Source organism: Fundulus heteroclitus, chromosome 6 (genome assembly GCF_011125445.2).
Source record: "Fundulus heteroclitus isolate FHET01 chromosome 6, MU-UCD_Fhet_4.1, whole genome shotgun sequence".
Taxonomy (NCBI): Eukaryota; Metazoa; Chordata; class Actinopteri; order Cyprinodontiformes; family Fundulidae; genus Fundulus; species Fundulus heteroclitus.
Genome location: NC_046366.1, coordinates 31,385,738 through 31,407,444, shown reverse-complemented (window position 1 = coordinate 31,407,444; position 21,707 = coordinate 31,385,738). Strand labels below are relative to the sequence as shown.

The 21,707-nt window shown below is 40.0% G+C and overlaps 1 protein-coding gene across 1 annotated transcript in view; it reads left to right on the top strand.

The window, feature by feature from the left end:
• Window positions 1-21,707, top strand: part of lig1 (ligase I, DNA, ATP-dependent) — a 95,012-nt gene that overhangs the window by 14,121 nt on the left and 59,184 nt on the right. Inside the window, exons 6-10 of the mRNA XM_036138597.1 lie at window positions 7,462-7,848; window positions 8,010-8,118; window positions 17,875-17,961; window positions 18,502-18,558; window positions 20,756-20,814. Of these exons, the coding sequence (XP_035994490.1) occupies window positions 7,462-7,848; window positions 8,010-8,118; window positions 17,875-17,961; window positions 18,502-18,558; window positions 20,756-20,814 (699 nt within the window). The remainder of the gene's footprint in view (window positions 1-7,461; window positions 7,849-8,009; window positions 8,119-17,874; window positions 17,962-18,501; window positions 18,559-20,755; window positions 20,815-21,707) is intronic.

Here is a 21,707-nt window from a genome sequence, read left to right as displayed (position 1 = left end):
TCAGTCGATAAGTTCAGTCAACTTTAGATTAACTTATTAATCGTTAACTTGCAGCCCTAGTTAGAAAACATGGAGGTTTCTGGTTGTAACGCGACAAAACGTGGACCAGTTCAGCGGCCGGGAATCCTTCAGCAGGGCTCGGTGTCTTGAAATTCAAACACAAAGAAATGACAAGTGTCACAATTCTTGCGTGAAATGCGATACCACTGATGTTTCTCTTATCTAGCGCTTACAAGCTTCTCCAGCCATCCTCGAGAAATTAATTGGATGCACTAATTGACTAGGCGATCAAAAGGAAAAATTCAGTTGTGAAAATTCATCAGATCATAATCATTAAAGGCATATTTATTTTTTTTGCCTACGTCCTGGAGATGTGGGTCTCTCGTATTTTGGGCGGCAGTCTGGTCTGACAGAAGAAATATTTTAAAGCCACATTGATCTGCTTTTTTTATATTTCTGGAAATTTCCTGTGCTGAATGAAGGATTGGAGGGGAGGAGAAAAAAAAAAACAAAACAAGAGGATTAAATGAGTCGCAAATAATCCTTAGGTTCATCCATGGGTGTTAATTTAATCCAGAAATAAAACCACACGATGATACAAAAAGCACAGGCTCAAGACACCAAAGACCTGCAAATGATGACTAAAATATTACAAGTAATTGCTTTTTCTTTCTAATGGGTTATTTTATCTTTTAATTTGCCGGTGTTTATGTGGGACAACACCCTCTCACCGTGGCTCGTAACGGATAAGAGGAATAAAGAAGCTTCCTGAGGGCAATTTTTTGTAGTTGTTGCTTTTATACCATGGATAGGAGTAGTGAGGAGAGATAACAGCCAGCCAGTTGTTAGTGGATGATTCAACATCTTGTTTTGAACCCATTTTCTAAAGACTTAAAGCCCAGAGACAAATAATACAGCGTTTTAATATTTATTTATATCAAATTAAAGTAAAGCTGCATGCTTTATTGCTTGGCTATTTCTCTATGGTTTTATTTCTAAAAGCTGACATAAATTGTCTTTTGTATGTTGGTGCTCTGATACCATTGAATCCTTCTCGTGTCTTTTAAAGACTCTGTGCCAGAGTTTGTGCCCTTTAAATGAGAGCTAAATTACCATTAAAAATGGGTATACGGCATCCACAAACCTAATTGAATTTCCTCCTGAACGGGTCATCGATTTATTTTAGTTTTTATGGCTGCTGCTGTTAATAGTTAAGATGCATTAGCTTTTTTGATGTGGCAAAATTAAATGATTTAAGCCATATCCAGGCAGAGCTTGACTAAAATTAGATTTTTTCACCAGCAAGGCCGCTGTTACAATCATAGCCTGTAATGTATATTGAAATATCATTGAATAAAGTTATATCACGATATATATATTATAATTGAATTATTTGTCAACCCCTACTCAAACTACAAAATGTTTCAAGGAGCAATAAGCAAACTTTCACCACTAGGTGCGCTGTTGACCACTGTCTGTAGACCAAAACAAGATGTGTGGCGAGCCACGCCTCTCTACCTCCAAAACCTGAGCACCGGACCAGTTATCCGTTTCAATTTAACGTTTTATGTCAAAGAGAGGGCCCTGAATGTACGTGACGATTACGGTGGACAGCTCACAAGCCCGCCGCTCCTCGTTGAACAATGCTAACTGTGTTAGCTAGGCTACCAGCTAGCTTCACATAACATAAACCTTAGCAACTAACCTACATGCCACAGTTGTAGACTTCATGCTGTTACTCACCTGTCCAGAGTAATAAAGCTAGCGCCAAGTCAAACTTGTGCTGCTTCTGGTCTCAAAATGCTTTTTAACGGTAATAATGGGTCCTGACCGTCTGCAGGTGAACGCAGGTGTGCTATTTTGTGGGCAGCTAAACTTTTTTTTTAGTTATTTCTATCTAAAATAATGAAATTTCGCTTATTGCTCCTTTTTAAATAACCCAGAGAAGTTTTGGCAATCTGTTAAGAGTCTCTTAGGCAACCATGATTGGTCAGCGTTTCCCTCTTCATTACCTCAAAGCTCCGCTGTGGTATATGTTAGTCAGAGATGTTTAATCGTTTAAACAGACATTTTATTGCCTCTGGGTTCTTATTTGACACCGTGCCTGGTGACAAACCTTCACTTCCTCTATAGGAACACATTCTCATTTTCACATGCATCTGGCACCAGAGGGTTTTGATTCTAATAAATCCCAATAAACGTTCTCCTTTGTATGTTAAGCAGCAGATATTATAGCTGATATGGTTTCTCGTATTATTAATCTTCCTTTGCAAACTAGTGTTGCTCCAGATGTGCGGACCTCTGCTTTTGTTCTGCACTTATTGAAAGGTGGCGATATTGGTGTGCTCAACAATTACAGCCTCATTTCAACAGTTTATATTTTAGCCAAGGAAGAACTGGTTAATGGTCAGCTTTAAGAATATTTTCGTGCAGCTGACATCTTGCCATCAGTCTGGTTTTAGGAAACCGCACAGGATGGTTAGAGCCACCATAAAATTTGTGAATGACTTAATTGAAGCCCTGGATGCCAATTACTGCCCTGCTGCCTCGTTAAACCATCAGTTAACTGTGATTAAACACCCTTATTTTTTTATTGTATTTTTTGGAAAAGTAGAGTTCAATTTCACCCTGGTTGCTGCCTGAAATCACTGAAACAAAACATTTCTGACAACATAAAGTGGGCAAAAATCTATTAAAAAGCAACACATGTATCATGTCCTGATGAATGCACCGACATTTATCAGTCTGCAATTAAAGACATTTCTAAGACTTGTGAAGCTACTGAAATTACTCCAAAAGCCAATCAACACAGGGAAACTTAACATAAAGCCAAGGTCGGCGATTTTTCGGGAAGTTTCCCAAGGTCCCTTTTTGAAGAACTGCGCATGTGTGAGACCGTCTTACCTGCTTTTCCGCTCTTCTGGGGGTGGGGGGGGGGGTTACCTGACTCCACCAGATAGATTTGCTCCACATATCCATCTGGAAACCCTCCGTTGAAGTAATTTTGGGAAGGGGCGAAAATACTGGTTAGCTGATTGGCCTATGTTGGTGATAGACGGGCCAAATAAACCAATCAGGGCTCTGACGAGCGACGACGAAAACACAACCACAAGCCAAGCTACTGTTGCTGCTGCAGGTAAAGGCTCGTTAGCTCAAAGAAATACTCTGTAATTCCGATAAAACTTGCTCGATAGCCACGCTAACGCTAGTTTCATCGGCTGAAGCCGCCATGTTCTTTAGACTGAACTGTCGCGCTTCTCGTTGCGTCACACCTCAACCCGCCTCAAAGCCAACGCTGATTGGACGTTCGTTTGGTGAACGGCTCCAAATTTTCTTTAACGGAAAGTAGCCAGACTGATCTGCGAGTGAAACCTTGAAAGCTCGCGAGATCAGGATGGTCTCACGAGGCTGGGGGGGGGTCATGTGAAAAAAAAAATCTCCCAAATCCACTCCAGTCTTATTTCTTTCTACTGAGTAGAAACCTGGTCTCAGCCTTAGCTAATCGCTAAGCTAACCGCTAACCTAGCCGCTAAGCTAACTGGAAACATAAAGACTGGAAGTGCTTATGCACAGCGGGCAAACGGAAAGAGCAGTGATTAGTTGGATTTTTTTTAAATTTTGTTTTTAAATTCTTAACCCACAACGTATTGACTACTTTCAGAATGGAAGGATGCTTTTACCCAGTATAATAAAAAAAAAGGTTATTTCTGAACTGGATTGGCAACTATAACTTTTAAGGGGCCAAGTCACTTATTATGACTTTACAAATTTCTATGCCAGTAGGTCAGTCTGGTCGCATACAAAGGTTTTCTGATGACATTATCTTTGCTTATTATATTCAATCTCCTTGTTTTGCGCCCTGTCTCTGCTCTATTTGTTAATAAACCAAGCACTTACCCGAACAAGACCTCGTGTTCATATAGGACTTTTCTGTAACAAGACATTGCGCATGCACGCAGTAAGTAAACAAGGAGAAGCAATAGAGCCGAGCGGGTCAGCAACGCCCAGCTGGGGAGAGGAAAGAAAGAGGGAAAAGTCCAGGATCAAGTGCAAAAAATATATATATTTCGTTTTGTTGGTTTTTGACCACATGGAGCTGGTACTGTGAGGCGCTTCAGGACATTCCTCAGGCTGCTCTACTGAACCTGATGAACGCTCCATCAAAGACGATCTCGGGCTACATGGGACAGTTTTCACTGAACTACACAAACTCTGACACACACACTGCCTTTGCTGCGCTTTCCTTTAACTTCTTTACCTTTTTTTCATTTAAGTTACAGCTTTAAGGCAAAGGCAAATTTATTTGTGTAGCACATTTCAGTACAAAGACAATGCAAAGTGCTTTACATGATTAAATATAGGAAAATAAGACAGAATAAAAGCAAGCAGGAATAAAATGCAGAAACAAAATAGAACATGGGAGGATAGAAACTAAAAGCAAATATTAAAAACAGTTGGACTACAAAGTAGTGTTGCGCCGATGCCATTTTTTTGGCCCCGATACCTGGCTGTGCAGTATCGGCTGATCCCATACCGATACCATTACTTTGAAATTTATGTGTGTGTGTATATATGAAAAATAACGTACTACTTGGATGTACAATAATTGCTATCATGGCTTTGTCAAGCTGCTACCTTATTAAAGCAGGAAAAAAGACTAATACAAAGTGAATCCAGTAGAACTAGTGAGTGTCGGGAGAGAGAAGGCTGCGTTTAAGTGACATACAAACATCAAAATGGTATCTGTGACCTATTTGTTGGTACTTACCGATACCGATACCACCATTTTAGTGCGGTATTGGCGCCCTGGCCGATACTGGTATCAGTATTGGGGCTGAACGATTTTGTAAAATAATCTAATTGCGATTTTTTTTTATCTTAATATAGCGACTTAATTTATCATGTCTTTTTAAACATATACAAAACAACAAATCATTTTGTTTCCTCGCTGTGCAGATCAGGTGCTAAAAGACCCGCAGCATCTAAACTTGGAGCAGAAATAATTGCGTTCTGCCTACAATATATTTCAACCAAAATTGCAATTTTGACTTTTTTCTGCATAAACCACAAGCAACAAAAATGGCCTCTAGATAAAGATGTTTGTAAACAATGACTATTTAAAACAAGAACTTGTAAAAATGTTTTTATAAATCAGAATATTGTTCAAGAGAAAAGCTTTTAATTGATTTGGACATCAATCCTTGTTGAACATAAAGTCCAACCAACAAGCTAGTCTCTGTATTAAACTGATTGACAAGAACTTAATGCTATGTATGATTATATAAACTCTAAAACAAGTAAAAAAGTTAGATTATCTCACTGCTGCAACTGTCTTCCCTTCCATTTGGAGGCAAAGCCACTTCAAACATTTTACTGACACCTAATGGACGTGTCTAATTCCCTAAATGTTACATAGGCATAAATTGCAGACCTCTGCGATTTGGAAATTGCGTTTTGTAAATCGCGATTATATTGAAAATGCGATTAATTGTTCAGCCCTAATAGACCCCTTGCATCTGACGTCACAGTCACGTGATCGGGGGTGCGCGCCTCCATCTTGGTGGGCAGGCTAGCCTGACAGCCCGTCTACTACATGACAAAACGGGTGATTTAGAGCGTACTTTTAGTTTGTTTATTTTTGTAATCTAAGCAATGCCTACGACTTGTTGTGCTCCCGGTTGCACACAGAGGCATTCCAAATCGTTGGATGTACGTTTCTGTCGTTTACCGAAGGAGAAAGGACGAAGAAAGAAATGGATATTTTCAATGAAAAGAGCGCAGGCAGACCCTCCCAATGGACTGGGGGGGGGGGGGCGCGCATCATACTACGAGAGAATTTGCTGTCTACACTTCATCTCCGGTAAATACAACTTAATTCTGCTCTATTCATTGTTCTACTTAAAAAGCGGCGGAGTGGAGGTGGCGATCCCTACACGGGCCGGAGAGCCGCCGCTGTCTGGAGCAGCAGGTAGCGGCGGCTCTCCGGCCCGTGTAACGATCGTTACACGGGCCGGAGAGCCGCCGCTGTCTGAAGCAGCAGGAAGCGGGTGCAGCAACAGCGGCTCTCCGGCCCGTGTAACGATCGTTACACGGGCCGGAGAGCCGCCGCTACCTGCTGCTCCAGACAGCGGCGGCTCTCCGGCCCGTGTAGGGATCGCCACCTCCACTCCGCCCGTTCACAGGAGCTAGTATGTCTGTGTTTACGCTGCAATGTCGCCGACACCCTCACCCATTTTAACAAGACAAAAACACCAAAATAATCCGTAGTGAGTGATGTTTTTTTAACCTACCGGGCGGGTCTTCCTCTCTGCTTTGTGCTGTTACACAAACATGTCTGAACATCCATCCATCCATTTTCTGACCCGCTTAATCCCTCATGGCGTCGCGGGCGTTGCTGGAGCCTTTTTCCTGATATAAAATAATTGCAGCCGTCCAGTGGTTTCAGGGGCTTTCGTGCTCTCTTGTCCGTACTGGCCTGCATGTTTATAAAGCAGCTGTGTCGCGGTACGAAACCCTTGGCCAGCATTTCACAGACTCGCTCCGTCCCTTCAGGCTTTTGCTGTGTGGATCTGGCAATCTGATACCATCAACTTACTCTTATAACGATCTTGTGGTACGTTATCTAAAGAAGAAAAATACCTGGAGAACTCGTCATTTTGTCAAATGGCGTGCCAACCAATATGGCCGCCACGCAAGGGATTCTGGGTAACGGAGTCACGTGGTTGCAAGGGGTCTATTGGTATCGGTGCAACACTAGCCAAAATGCCTCCTAGTGACGTAAAAAGACTCGTTGCCAGTTATTGCAAGGATCGCTCAGTCAGTTTTTAGGTTTTAGGGACCAACAACTGCTTCCCATGGAGCCATCCTCATTGGAAAAGCGCTTTTCTCTACCTGTACTGTCTTTCTTTAATGACTTAAAACATTTAAGTGTTAAAAAGTGTTAAAACGGAAAAAAAGCAAACAAAATCTGTATGTGGGGGGGCCTTTTATTTTTTTTTTTTTTACCCACAGCATTAAGTTTCCCGATTTCTCTGCTCTGTTGTGTTCCCATCTTGTCAGGCTATCAGTCTTCTTTTTTTTTTTTTTTTTTTAAATGTTCTGATAAATTCCAGATAGGAGTGTTAAATCTCAGCAGGCTTTGGCTTAATTCAATGTACGGTTGAGAAAATTAAAGTTTTATACCTGCCTTCTCAACCAGCCAGCGCCGTGACCCCGTCTGTGTGCTGGGAGTCGGCGCTACAAGTTTGTCAATAGTAATTTCCCCTCCTACCTGAGTGTCTCGGGTGAAACGGAAAGCTCAGAAATATCACCTGCGGCGTTTATTGAAGAAAAAAAAAAAGTAGCTTCAAACGTGGCCTCGCAAAAAAAAAAAGAAAAAAAGAAAAAATGGCTGCCCTCAGTAAACCTGCTGGCATTTATCTCTTCAATGACTTCACTCCCTTTCTGTCTTCCCCTGTGTAGGGAACACCGATGAACCCATGGAGGAGGGAGCAAAGGAAGAAAAGGTTGAAAAGGCAGCGACTGAGGCTAACAGCCCAGACGAGGAGGTGGAGAGCAAGAAGAAAGGAGGAGAAAAGGCCAAGGAGGAGGAGGAGGAGCAGGTAGAAGAAAAGATCTCTGATGAGCAAGAAAAGAAAGCTGAGGGGGCGGAAAAGCAAATTGAAGCGAAGGAGGAGACGGATGATGAGAAAGGGCCCGCCGTCGCCAAAGAGGAGGAGGAGGTGGTTGAAAAGGACACGGAAGACACAGGGAGCCCAAAAAGTCAAACGGCTGGAAAAAAGCCGAAAGAGGCAAAGGAGCAGAAAGATAAGGAGCCAGCCAAGAAAACCCCAATCAGCAGTTTCTTTGGTGAGAAGGAATTTGCATTGCTCTGTGCTTGCATTAAAAATGTGCTGCGCTTTTATCAGTGCGAGGAGACAGCAAATTTCTTCCCGCCGTCAAACCTTGCCTCTACCATCACACTTTCTCCATATTCTTCCCCCCCCCCCCCCCCCCCCCCCTTTTATTAGCTCCCAGAAAGGCCGGAGTTAAGACAGAGAAACCAGAGAAGAATGAAGGCCAGAAAAAGACGAGTGCAGAAAGGAAAAACTCTGAGGAGGAGCGGAAAGACACGAAAGGGTGAGAAAGTATTAAGAGAAAGTGTCCTTTAATCACTACACTTTTTACATTCTCTTTAATTTCATAGCAAATGGGACAACGATTAACCAATGACTGAAATGCAGACTTTCATGCACAAACTCTGGTTTTATTTGGTTATTAAAGGTATACTATGCAACCGGGGTTGATTTTCCAGCGAGGCTCCCCCCAGAGGGCGAAAGTAAAAGTGCACTGTCGTAAAGATGCTCAGCTGTTCTGGTTTCTCCATCAAGCCAGGCGCGGTTGTTTTGAGCTTAGCAGACAGGCGAACGCAACGAAAAGTGGAAAAAACGGCAGTACAAACAATGACTAACAGTGAAAGTATGAACATCAGGGTTTCCCGCAGCGCTATCTTGGCGAGCCAAGCCGCCTCGCCGAGCCGCCTCGCCAAGCCGCCTCGCCAGTTTTATTATTATTATTTTTTTTTTTATGTTGGCGAGACGCTACCGCCTCGCCAAGCCACGGCCGCCGCCGCCTCGCCAGTTTTATTATTATTATTATTATTTTTATTTTTTTATTTTATTTTTTTATGTTGGCGAGACGCTACCGCCACCGCCTCGCCAAGCTGCCGCGGCCGCCGCGGTAGCGTCTCGCCAACATAAAAAAACCAAATAATATTAATAATAAAAATAATAATAATAATAATAATAAAACTCGATATGCTTGCATGTTTATTTGACGTTAACACGTGGTTCTTTGTTGTTGCTTTCGCGCGTGCATATAGTGAATGGCAGGGCAAAAACACATGGAGTTCTCGCCGTAAAGCAAAACTTCTGTGTGTGCGGGCCGTAAGCTCCTGCAATTGCAAGTGCGGTATTTCCCCCACAGACCACCAGGGCGGCCGAGAAAACCTTAGTTCGACCTGAAATGACTCATTTAATCATCCAAAACGGTATGGAACACATTAATTAACTGAAAAATGTTGCATAGTATGCCTTTAAAATTGGTTGAACACAGCAAGCGCTTTCAAAGTAAGGCCGACCCCAATGCTGTTCTTATTACTTAGAGTACGCAAGAAATGTATAAATAAAAAGTCAGTCAATCGATTCCAACAGATTCTGAAAACTGGATGACCAAATTTTTATTTGGCAAATGTGCAAAACGATTTTTTTGAGTTTTTGAACTTTTGCATATCTGTCTTTCCAACAGAAAATCTGACAAATTTAATTAAAATCTCTCATGCACATATTTTGTGGAGCAGGCAAAAAAAAATTATATATTAAAAAAAATGTCAAACAGTTTTATTTATTTATTTATTTATTTTTTTTTATATAGGCCTATATACAGGATTGTCTCAGAAAATTAGAATATTGTGATAAAGTTCTTTATTTTCTGTAATGCAATTAAAAAACATGAAACGTCATACATTCTGGATTCATTACAAATCAACTGAAATATCGCAAGCCTTTTATTGTTTTAATATCGCTGATTATGGCGTACAGCTGAAGAAAACTCTAAAATCCTATCTCAAAATATTTCCTCAGACCAAGTAAAAAAAAAAAAATATAACAGCAAAACAAAATCAAAACATTTGAAAATGTCCATTAATGCACTCAGTACTTGGTTGGGAATCCTTTTGCACAGATTACTGCATCAATGCGGCGTGGCATGGAGGCAATCAGCCTGTGGCATTGCTGAGGTGTTATGGATGCCCAGGATGCTTCAATAGCGGCCTTTAGCTCATTTGCATTGTTGGGTCTGGTGTCTTTCAGCTTCTTCTTCACAATACCCCACAAATTCTCTATGGGGTTCAGGTCAGGGGAATTGGCAGGCCAATCAAGGACAGTAATGCCATGGTCAGTACACCAGTTACTGTGAGAATCTTATGTCGTCTCTTAACCACTACCATACTTGTGATTTAGTTTACTGAATCAAGCTGAGTGTTTTTCAAGGCTCAGGAAACCCTGCAGTGTTTCGAGTTAATTAGACGATTCAAGTGATTAGTTGAATAGCCTACTAGTATACTTTTTCACGATATTCTAATATTTTGAGACAGTCCTGTAGAACATCTTATTTTATTTTTTGGTGGCCCTTGTGTACTTTTGACTTTACTCTTTTGGCCCACCTGAAGGAAAGTTGGGACACCCCTGCTGTAGAATCTGCAGTATTGGGGTGGACCATTGACAATCTGAAGCTCTGGTGTAATGCCATCTGAGTTGTTGCTGTGTGAAGTTTTTAGTCCTTGGTGAAGTTTTTAGGCGATCCCCCTCCTGCTGAAGGAGACCTGGTCGTCAGTCCAGTTCAGTAAAGTCCACATCCGTTTTCTGCAGAACGCTGCCCTTAGAGGTTGCATTGCTCCCATACCTGTCCAGGTGTCATGTTTAATGGTGACTCCACCTGGAAAAGTACGGCTTTATGCGTTTTCCAGGTCTGAATGAGGATGGAAGCAGAAACAGGAGCAGCCCCTGGTCTAAATTAAACGTCCATTCACCCGTTCCTTTAATCCAGAGGCCTGCAACCCTGTGGCTCTTTGCACCATCCACAATGCCTATAATAACTGGAGCCACAAAAATCTAAACCAGCTCAGGTTTTTTTTATACAAAAATATCAGCAAAACAACTGGAAAGTTTCAGCAGTTTTTCAGCTTCTCTATGGATTAGTTGCATAAAGGCTAGAAGTACTAGAAATTTTAGATCTCCTGTATAGTTGTAAAAATTAGGGTCACCGTGTAACGCCTGCGGCTCTAAACAGACTTGATTTAACTTTGCTGAACAGGCAACGATGGTTTCTCGGACAGTAAAGGTTGCAAACCGCTGCTTTACCTCCCACCCCATCCTTCCATTGGTCCACTCATCCCGTTGTCTGCAATTATCCATCCATCCAGCAGTCTGGGCTGTCCCTCGTCCGTTTAACAAAGTATATTAATAAATACTCCACACATGAGCAGAATTTGCATGAAGAATATGCAGAAACCTCGTGACTTGTTCATGAACCCCAGCCGTTCTGCAGCCACACCAGCACCAAACCATATGTGATGCAGTGACGGTCCCTATGACTTTCACTCTCCCAGTAATCTAAGCTGCAGCGGTTCTTCTCTCACACTGCAAAAACAGAACTAAAAATAACTCAGATTTTCTTGAAATTAGTGCATTTATCCTTGATTTGAGCAGGTAAATAAGATGATCTGCCAATAGGATAAGATTTATGCTCTTAAAATAGGAACAACTCATCTCCATCATCTTATTTCAAGTGCAGTATATCTAATTATCTTATTTTAGGGGTCAGAATACACATTTCATTGGCAGATAATCTTATTTACCTGCTCAAATCAAGGACAAACGCACTCATTTGAAGAAAGTTTTACTTATTTTTAGTTCTGTTTTTGCAGTGCACGTCCCAAAAACGGCAAACAGCAGGCAACTTTAGCCTCTCGTCGCCTCTCTGATGCCCGTTTCCTTTTCCTGACCTCGGTTGAGTAGAGGCTGATCTTTGTAGCTCGGGAACATCACACAGTAGCTCCATTTTTCCAGTCGCTACGACTTATTTGATTTGCAGTCAGACTTTTCTTTTCCCCCTCCACGTCTAAATCACTCAGAGCTCGGTGTTTCTGCTCCTCTCTGCAGCAAGTCGTCAAGGACGGCGCGTTCTCTCGCAGCTTAACCTCCTTCTACTTACAGCTGCCTTTGGTTTTAATTGTGTAACTAAATGATATCACCCTTTTCTAACACTTAACACACCCACACGCCCTTGATAGAGTCTGCTCATATATCTAAGTAGATGAAAAGAACATCGGTTTTTTACTGCTGATATTGTTTTCAGTTTTGATTGTTTTTTTGTAAATGCTTGATTGGTTTATTTTGTTACAAATGTTTTTCATTAACGGAAAACCCAGTTCCATTTGGGTCTTGTAGAAAAGTATAAATATATGCATAGATATTGACTAAAATAGGGGCCGAGTGTGTATGTGTATAATTGTCCTTTTCACATAAATAAGGCGGAGAGGGGAGAAAGAAATGGATAAATGTTAACGAGCGTGCATCAGTTTCCCTCTGAATATGTGAAACCAAGCTGGCCGGTGCCTTCCCACTGCACATATGCTTTATTGCATAAATTGAGCGTAACCTCACAGTCCTTCAAGTATTTATAATTTTTTTGCTTGAAAAACAACTAATTCAATCAAGCAGGATGTTTTGTTGTTCTTTTATGGTCAGTGTTTGTTATAACGTTGCTTTAAACACAGTTTAAACCAATTAGTTTGCGTGGAAAGAGAGAGAAATGTGGAATCGGACTAAATTGTAAGCAGGCATGAGTCTGGGATAAAATCTAGATTTTTAACCTAGGAAACAGTGATAACTTGAGTTTTCCAACTTTATAGTATAAGAATTCATCCATCCATAAGATGATCTGCCAATGGAATGAGTATTCTAACCCCTAAAATAAGATAAATAGATATACTACACTTGAAATAAGATGACGGAGATGAGTTGTTCCTATTTTAAGTGCAAAAAATCTCATTCCATTGGCAGATCTTCTTATTTACCTGCTCAAATCCAGGACAAACGGCACCTTCCCACTGGAGAGAAGTGCCGATAGATTTACTTAATAAAGCATATTTCTTTGTGTTTGCATAAAGAAACGCCGTAGAGCCTCTGTGTCATCTAAGAAAAAGACACCTTGACATTTAATTGGCGTAATTAAAGGTAATTCAAAGCGTCTGAAATCTACAGTTTAAAAAGATTTCCCTCGCGTCAACATTGAAGTGGCCGTCGTTCCAGGTCCGCCTGTAATCTCCCACGTTTTTTCAGGGATTCAGGAGAATCTCAAAGGCTGGTTAATGTCAGCCTCATAGCCTTACACGCAGCTAATTAGGATCAGCCGGTTCATAATAGTTTGGAGATAAAAAAAAAAAAAAAAACTAAATAAAAAAAGACTGTGGGTGTTGGAAGTTTACAACGCACCAGCAGAGTAGGTGAAGAAGAGACTTTATGAAAGACTTAATTGCTTGCTCAGTTAATGATCGTCGTCATTAACCTGACATCCCTGAAACTCGACTAAGAGCCAGATTTCTGCATGTACATATATAATTAATGACTAATGCCGCAGTGCGTTATTAAAAATGGAGCAGTAATTTAATATCCCTGATTATCAGCCAGCAATAAAGCGCGCGTGTTTTCTGAAGTGTTGTCAAACTACCAGTTTAATCAGCAACTCCATCTCTGATTGTGACCCAGCTGCTAATTTAACAGCCAGTTTAGCTGCTTAACGAAATCTAACTTCAAATTCATCTTTATCCGTAACGGGGTTCCCACGCTGAGAGGAAAATAATGTATATGTATTAAATTAGTATTTTTGTCTTGGTGTTTTTCAGTCTTCACACCTATTGTCAAAGTTATAAATCTGTTTTACAGTAGTGCAATGTAGGCGATGCACATTATTTTGCTGCTAAAAACAATTGAATGAGCTTTAGAAGTTGCTGAACGTGTCCTGGAAGCTCTGCACACCAGAGCTATTGCAATATTATATGCAATATTAATGGGTCTTTGCGCCTGTTTGTTTAAAAGTAATGAAATGCTGTCTTTGCTTATAATTTTGTAGTCAATTAAGGGCAGTTTAGAGCACAAAATACATCTAATCGCTCTATTGAACCCCATTTTTAACATTTGTTTCTTTTAAATTTGCACATAGTATGCTTTATTGCTTAAATTGAGCGTAACCTCACAGTCCTTCAAGTTTTTATTATTTTTTTTTGCTTGAAAAAGAACTAATTCAATCAAGCAGGATGTTTTGTTGTTCTTTTATGGTCAGTGTTTGTTATAATGTTGCTTTAAACACAGTTTAAACCCGTTAGTTTGCGTGGAAAGAGAGAGAACTGTGGAATTGGACTAAATTGTAAGCTGGCATGTCGGGCCTCACAAGAAAATCACAAAGTGAATTTTGAGTCTGGGATAAAATCTAGATTTTTAACATAGGAAACAGTGATAACTTGAGTTTTCCAAGTTTATAGTATAAGAATCCATCCATCCATAAGATGATCTCTCAATGGAATTAGTATTCTTACCCCTAAAATAAGATAATTAGATATACTACACTTGAAATAAGATGACAGAGATGAGTTGTTCCTATTTTAAGTGCAAAAAATCTCATTCCATTGGCAGATCTTCTTATTTACCTGTTAAAATCAAGGACAAACACACTAATTTCAGAAAATGTAACTTATTTTTAGCTGCGGTTTTGCAGTGTAATGGTCGGGGAGACATGCATTCGGCTGTTTGAAACCCTGTCACTGGGTCCTTGAGCAAGACCCTTGGCCACACATTGCTCCCCGTCGGTTAAATATCCTCTCTATGGGGCTGTTAAGGTAATTCCCCCAGCCCTCTTATGTAAATCCAGCTGCGTTCAAGGAGTCAAATGTGCGCCTAAAATCTTTTTCTGATCAGAAGTTTTATTTAAATGTTAATTAAATTTAATTCAGTTGTATTTATATAGCGCCAATTCATGACACATGTCATCTCAAGGCACTTTCCAAAGTCGAATTTTAATGCTTTGTCCTCAATTTTTTTTTTTTTATAAAATGATTTAAATCATTGTCATTTGGTTTCTGTAAAGAAAAAATTGCACCTTTTTTTTATGCAACATCAACTTAATAAGACAAAGAAATATACATTAAAATAATACTAATAATTTGACAGCTAGCGGCGGTTTTTACCTGAACCAAAACAAAGTGGACTGGACCTTTTTGTAAAGCCCAGAGCACATGGAGTGATGAGAAACGGTGTTTTCTGGCCTCAGCAGAGCAAAAAAGTCCCCTAAGGCTTTGTGTCTGTAGTTTGACACATTTACGGCTATAGAGCCTATTTTATGTAAGTGGTGCAAATCTACAACAAAATGACTTTTACTGAGCAACACGTGTCGGCAAACCAACAAAACCCTGTCCTGTGTCACAGTTTATTACTTGAACCTTGTCTACTTTTACAAAACTCTAACCCCCAGTGGGTCGAGGCAGATGAGCGTTCACATTGAGCCTGGTTCTGGTTCTACTGGAGGTTTTTCCTTCCTGTTAATGGGGAGTTTTCCTCTCCACTGTCGCTTCATGCATGCTCAGTATGAGGGATTGCTGCAAAGCCATCAATGCTGCTTGTTAAGACTTGATGCAATCTGCTGGGTTTCCTTAGAGAGGAAACTTTCTGACCAACCTGGAGGATTTGATTGAATTTGACTTTGTAAAGTGCCTTGAGATGACGTGTGTCATGAATTGACGCTATATAAATGAAATTGAATTGAATAGCCTGTTAAAGCTGAAAGTCTAAAACATAGTTTGGCCTATGCTTGTAGATCTCCGAGTTCTATATATGTCCAACTTCCAACATGTGCAAACCAACTCCATGTAAAAGTGTTTTTTTTTTTTGTGTGTGTCTTGAATTAAGAAAAAAAAATCAATTTAGAAGTAAGTCGATAATTGTGTTTAGGAGTCTGTGTGCCGCACAGCTCTTAATTGTAACATCTATGTCCTCGCCTTTGGGGAAACGGGGGAAAGTGGATGTGATGTGATTACCTGTGCCATCAGCCACGTTTAATTACTGCAAAGCAAGTAATTAAACTACAAACAAACAGTTAAGGCTGTGTATAAATTGTAGAGGCCTGTGTGATGCAGCTAAAGCTAGCTGCAGCAGAATAGAGGCTCGTGGTGGTGTCCACCCGCCCTAAGGACAAACCGATCCTTTCTACAACGTGTCAGCCAGGAGGTTCTCTAATGCTATTAGTATTTAGATTTTTCCTTATAAGTAAAGCAGAAGCGGCAGCAGCAGCGCGTAATCGCTGTGTCGGTTCGAGGTCATGCTATCTGTTCCGGCCGCAGACTATTTTTAGTTTTGGGAAAGGAGCAAATGCATTTTTCATCTCCACAACTATTTATTTTTCATCGCTCTGGCTGTGTGCAACGGCGAAGGATGGGCAACGCATGCAAAACAAATTTCACAGCATTAGTTCACATTTCATCATGAATTCCAGCTTCACTGTTTGAAAATAACTTCCTAAGGCTGCTCAAAGATGGTGTTTCTGCAAAGAATTAAAGTTTTGAAACTCGAACACATGCTTTTTCTCCATGTTGAATCACTGCAACAGTGTTTTTTTCTTTTCATCTTAAAGTTATCACTTCATGCTTGACAAGCTGTCCTTAAAGGCGTCTTTGGAGGGTTTCAGATCTTTCAGTTGTGGATTCAGGAAACGGCAGAGTGAAACGCCGCTTTATTACAACAGGTCTTAGTACCGTATTGTTTGGACTATAAGGCGCACTTAAAAATCCTTAAACTTTCTCACAATTGATGGTGATTGATGATACCTTTTATATATGATTATTGTTGTGCTTACCGACTGATTTTATGTGGTACTATGCGCTCAAAATCTGTTAAAATGTGTAAAAAACGACTCTGGTTAGCAACAAAGCCGCTCCACTCAATGGGTATTAGGAGCATTACGGTACACTGTGTCACTACCTGAAAGGACCCCTGAGCTGTCTACAAGACTGCTTGACTGTAATGTCTAAACTAGAAGTGCATTCCTGTAAGGCTGGAGTACGTGCTAGCAACAATAAACCAATTAAGTTAATTCAGTATAAAAGTTTATTTTATTTTGGCCTTATGTTAGAAACAGGGCGGTGTAGTCCTACTATAGCTCTCCCTCTCAGGAGAGAGTGGCACACTGCAAAAAGGGAACCAAAAGTAAAAAATTTGCCAATGGAATGAGTATTTTTACCCCTAATATTAGATAATATCCTGATATCCTGCACTTGAAATAAGGTTATGGAGATGAATTGTTCTTATTTTAAGTGCAAAAAAAATCTTATTTCTTTGGCAAATATTCTTATTTACCTGCTCAAATCAAGGAGAAATACAATAATTTCAAGAAAATTTTACTGACTTTTAGTTCCCCTTTTGCAGTGCAGATTAAGGAAGAATATTTAATGCACCTTATAATCCGGTGTGGCTTATTGGTTGAAAAATACAGTATTTCTCATCAAAGGAACCGTTCTGCATTGGTTGGCGTCTTTTATTTGCCAGGAGTTTTTTCATGTGGTTGTATAATTACAAGCCGCAGCGCCTTTTTAAATGTGGGGTTCCACAAGGCTCCGTTAAGGCTCCCTGCCGTTTTCCTTATGTTGCCTTTGGGTTGCGTCTTTAGGGGAAGACGCTGTACGGGTTTGCTGCTGCTGCCGCCGCCGAGCTGCGTCTACCCAGAAAAATACCAAGAAGTGACTCCCTAAAACACGTATTGCCTCTTCCTAATGACGCCGAATCCCCAATCCTAATAAAAAACAAACTGATGTTTTGTTTGGGAGGTTAGATGTTGCAGCATGTTCCAAGATAAAGTGGAAAAGAGGCAACCTCACCATGCAATAAAATTTTATTTATATAGCGCCAATTCGTCATCTCAAGGCTCTTTAAAAAGACAAATTCAATCTGATTATAGTGTCTGCTCCTGTTTTGTGGGCTGAATAAAGAAATACTCAAATCACAGAAACCTAGAGGAGCTTCTAAAGCCCTGATTTTAATTTTCTTTCAGCTCATTTGAGCTTCATATATCAACTTATTTTGATATGTGTTTGATATTTATATTATTTATTTCTTCTATTTATTATGATATTAATTTATTGTTGTTGTTCCTGACTTAACTTTATTTTTAAGGTTATTACTGTGGGTTGTTTCTACATAGCAATGCATAAATATCTCTCTGTAGTTCTCTATAAATAAAGTTGACATAGATATACGTTTTCAGCTGGTTTTTTTTGTTTTATTTTTTTAGTGAATCTACCTCGGCGCAGACGGACTACAACCCATCCAGACCTAACTACCATCCGGTGGACCACGCCTGCTGGAAACAAGGCCAAAAGTGAGCAAAGCATAGTTTTATCGTTTTCAATGCTAACAGGAAACTCTAGAAATCATCTTCATACAACCCGAGAAAAACGGGTTTAGCTCAACATCGTTTGTCCGAGAACGTGAGATCCTATCCTGTTGGTTGATAAATGCAAAAACAGACGAGAAAGAGGCGAAGCATAAGAAAAATTTGGTGCAAAATCTCTTATTATTTAAAGCTGCAAAGAAAAAAAGTCCCCCTGGTATTAAAAGAAAAGCTGATGTGTTTATTAGAGAACGACTCCGTTCCTTCACTCTCCATGCAGATTGTTGTTTTTGTTTTTTTTCCTCCACTTTTTCCTAAGGGCACTGCTTTCCCAACATTTGTCCTCCTCGCTCCCCGTGCAGTTTGATAACCTCTTATCAAAGCTTGTGCTCCTGCTGCACTAATTGCCAGTTGTTCCCAACATCCGAGTCAGCTAAATGCCGCGCATGTAAAAAAAAAAATAAAAAAATAGAAAAAGCCGTCAGCGTGAAGGCTTCCCCTGCTAACCGTCTCCTCATCTCTCTCCAGAGTGCCGTACTTGGCAGTGGCTCGAACCTTTGAGAAAATTGAAGAGGACTCTGGCAGGTAAGAGCTCCGTGTAGAGTTTTTTTTTTCTTCACATTTCAGACGGTCTACTGCTATAACACAATGGGAAATGAGACATTTTTTCTTTTTTGGGGGGGTGCAAAGAGATTGGAATCGATCTGCAGCTGATTTAAAAACGTCTGTATGTGAAAGAACATTAAGCAAAAATCCAAATTGTTTCGACAAAGAACCCAAATCGAGACAAACGGTGAGAAGTTGAGCTGTTCTCGTTTCATGGTGGCGTAATCGTGCAACATAAACCCTCAGTTTCAAAGTAAAAACTGAATGCACATGTTTGCTTTTCACTGTGAAATAATTATACCTCTGGACTGAAACGAATATTTGGTTAAAAATGCCTCTTGGCAGGACGCACCTCGTTTCTCGCCCTCAGGCTGGATGTTAGCCTGGAATCCTGGCTGGCTTTAAAGCACCGTCTATAATAGGGCTGAACAATTAATCGCATTTTCAATATAATCGCGATTTTAAAAAAACGCAATTTCCAAATCGCAGAGTCTGCAATTTTTGGCTATGTAACAATTAGGGAATTAGACACGTCCATTAGGTGTTGGTAAAATGTTTAAAGTGGGTTTGCCTCCACATGGAAGGGAAGACAGTTGCAGCAGTGAGATAATCTAATTTTATTACTTGTTTTAGAGTTTGTATAATCATACATAGCATTAAGTACAGGTCAATCAGTTTAATACATTGACTGGTTACACTTTATGTTCAACAAGGATTGATGTCCAATTAAATTAAAAGCTGTTCTCTTGAATAATATTCTGATTAATAGAAACATTAAAAGTTCTTGTTTTGAATAGTCCTTGTTTACAAACGTCTTTATTTAGACGCCATTTTTGTTGCTCGTGGTTAACGCAGAGAAAAGTCAAAATTGCAATTTTGGTTGAAATATATCGTAGGCAGAACGCAATTATTTCTGCTCTGAGTTTAGATGCTGCGGGTCTTTTAGCACCTAATCTGCACAGCGAGGAAACAAAATGATTTGTTGTTTGTATATGTTTAAAAAGACATGATAAATTAAACTGGGGGAAAAAAAAAATCGCATTAAATCGCAATATTAAGAAAGAAAATCGCAATTAGATTATTTCCCAAACTCGTTCAGCCCTAGTAGCAACAATTACTGACTGTTCTCCACCAATGCATGCCAGTCAGAATCTGTTGATTTTGTTATTTACTTTATATTCCAAAGCCTGTCTGTCAGAGTAGCAATAATATTTGTTGTCTTAATGCCAAAGAGAGCCCAACAGATTTTACTTTTACAAGCGGAGCTGTTCTGCTTTATATATGCAGGAAGCTTTATTAGATTTTATGCTGGTACTGTTTCATGTTCAATGGACACTGAAACGGGTAAAAAAAAAGTGGGAAAAAAGGAGAGAAACAGTCCAGACAAAATGCTTAAAGGGAGAAAAGGTTAAAGAGAAAGAGAGAAAAGGGAGAGAGCGATGTAACATCCTCTGAGTCTGCTTCTACACCTGCAAAGAGAGATATAAAAAGAACAACAAAACCAACCGATTAACTATTACAGGTACAAACAACCAACGCCTTAATAACTAAAAAAAAAAATATTCAGCATTACTTAATACCACATGTATGAAGTGACAGCTAAAGCTAATAATAGAGGTTTTCTGTATAGAAGTAAATCTGTAAACATCTGAATCCCAACACCTGTAGGTGTTTGTGAGAGTGCGCTTGTGTATGTAATGTTTATCCATAAGAAAAATCAAAAATTCTGTTAAATTCTGTTAAATTCTGTTAAATTCAAACACCAAAAGATGAGTGAAGCTGCATGTTGGGTAAATCAATCGATGAAGATCAACGTTTCAGGTTTAAATAAATTAATACAAAATAAATAAATCATGCCACTCATGGCTATCGATGACTGGTTGAGTCCCTCTACTGTCTCAAAGGAATATCTGAAACCCAAGAGTTTTGCTTCTCAATTGAAAACACCTGTTTTCACCTGTTTCCCCTTAAAGGATTTTAAATAACAAAAACCTCTTTCTATGACCTGCTGTCTGAAACCGCTGTTCACCGCATCCCTAACGAGCTCCTGATCTGCCTGGCCAGCTCCCGTTAAGGACTTAAAATCTCATTTCCCTCCTCTCGGTGTTCCCAGGATGAGCTGGAAACACCTTTAAGTCGTCCTCCTTGTCTCTCCCGTTTTTTTGTCGTTGTGCAGGCTGAGAAACATCGAGACGCTGTCGAACCTGCTCCGCTCGGTGCTGCTGCTCTCTCCAGGTACGTGCTGCTTCATCTTCGCCATCATGGCGGCGCTGCCAGGCCTTTTGAAGCCGGGTTGCACATAAAAGCGCCGGCGTTGTCAGCCGGCCTGCGAGGCGGCGCCCACCTGTGGGGTTCCTGTAAAGTTTATGCTGATGCGTTGCCGCTTGTTAAGTTGTTTTTTTTTTTTTCTGAAGGCGGTTCAGTACGTCTGCTTTGTTGATGTCTGAGCTGCTGGCTTGTGTCTGTCTCATTTCCGTGCGCGGCGGTGAGGGTTTATGACGCTCTGAGTGCACTGCAAAAACGGATCTAAAAATAAGTAAATTGTTCTTAAAGTTAGTGTATTTATCCTTGATTTGAGCAGGTAAATAATATTATCTGCCAATGGAATGAGTATTTTGACCCCTAAAATAAGATATTTAGACATCCTACACTTGGAATAAGATGATGAAGATTAATTGTTCCTATTTTAAGTGCAGAAATCTTATTCCATTGGCAAATCATCTTATTTACCTGCTTAAATCAAGGACAAAAACATTCATTTTAAAGAATATTTTACTTATTCTAGTTCGGTTTTTGCAGTGTGTTGCACTGCAAAAATAGAACTAAAAATAAGAATGTTTCCTTGATTTGACCAGGTAAATAAGATGATCTGCCAATGGAATAAGATTTCTGCACTTAAAATAGGAACAATTCATCTCCATCTGCTTATTTTAAGTGCAGTATATCTAATTACTGCACTCGAAATGGATGGATGGATTATTTTATTGGTAAAAAAGACTCATTCCATTGGCAGATAATCTTATTTGTGCTCAAATCAAGTCCAAATACACTCATTTCAGTAAAATGTTACCTATTTTTAGTTCTCTTTTTGCAGTGTGATGCTTGTCTTTCTGAGGCTGAGCGTGCGC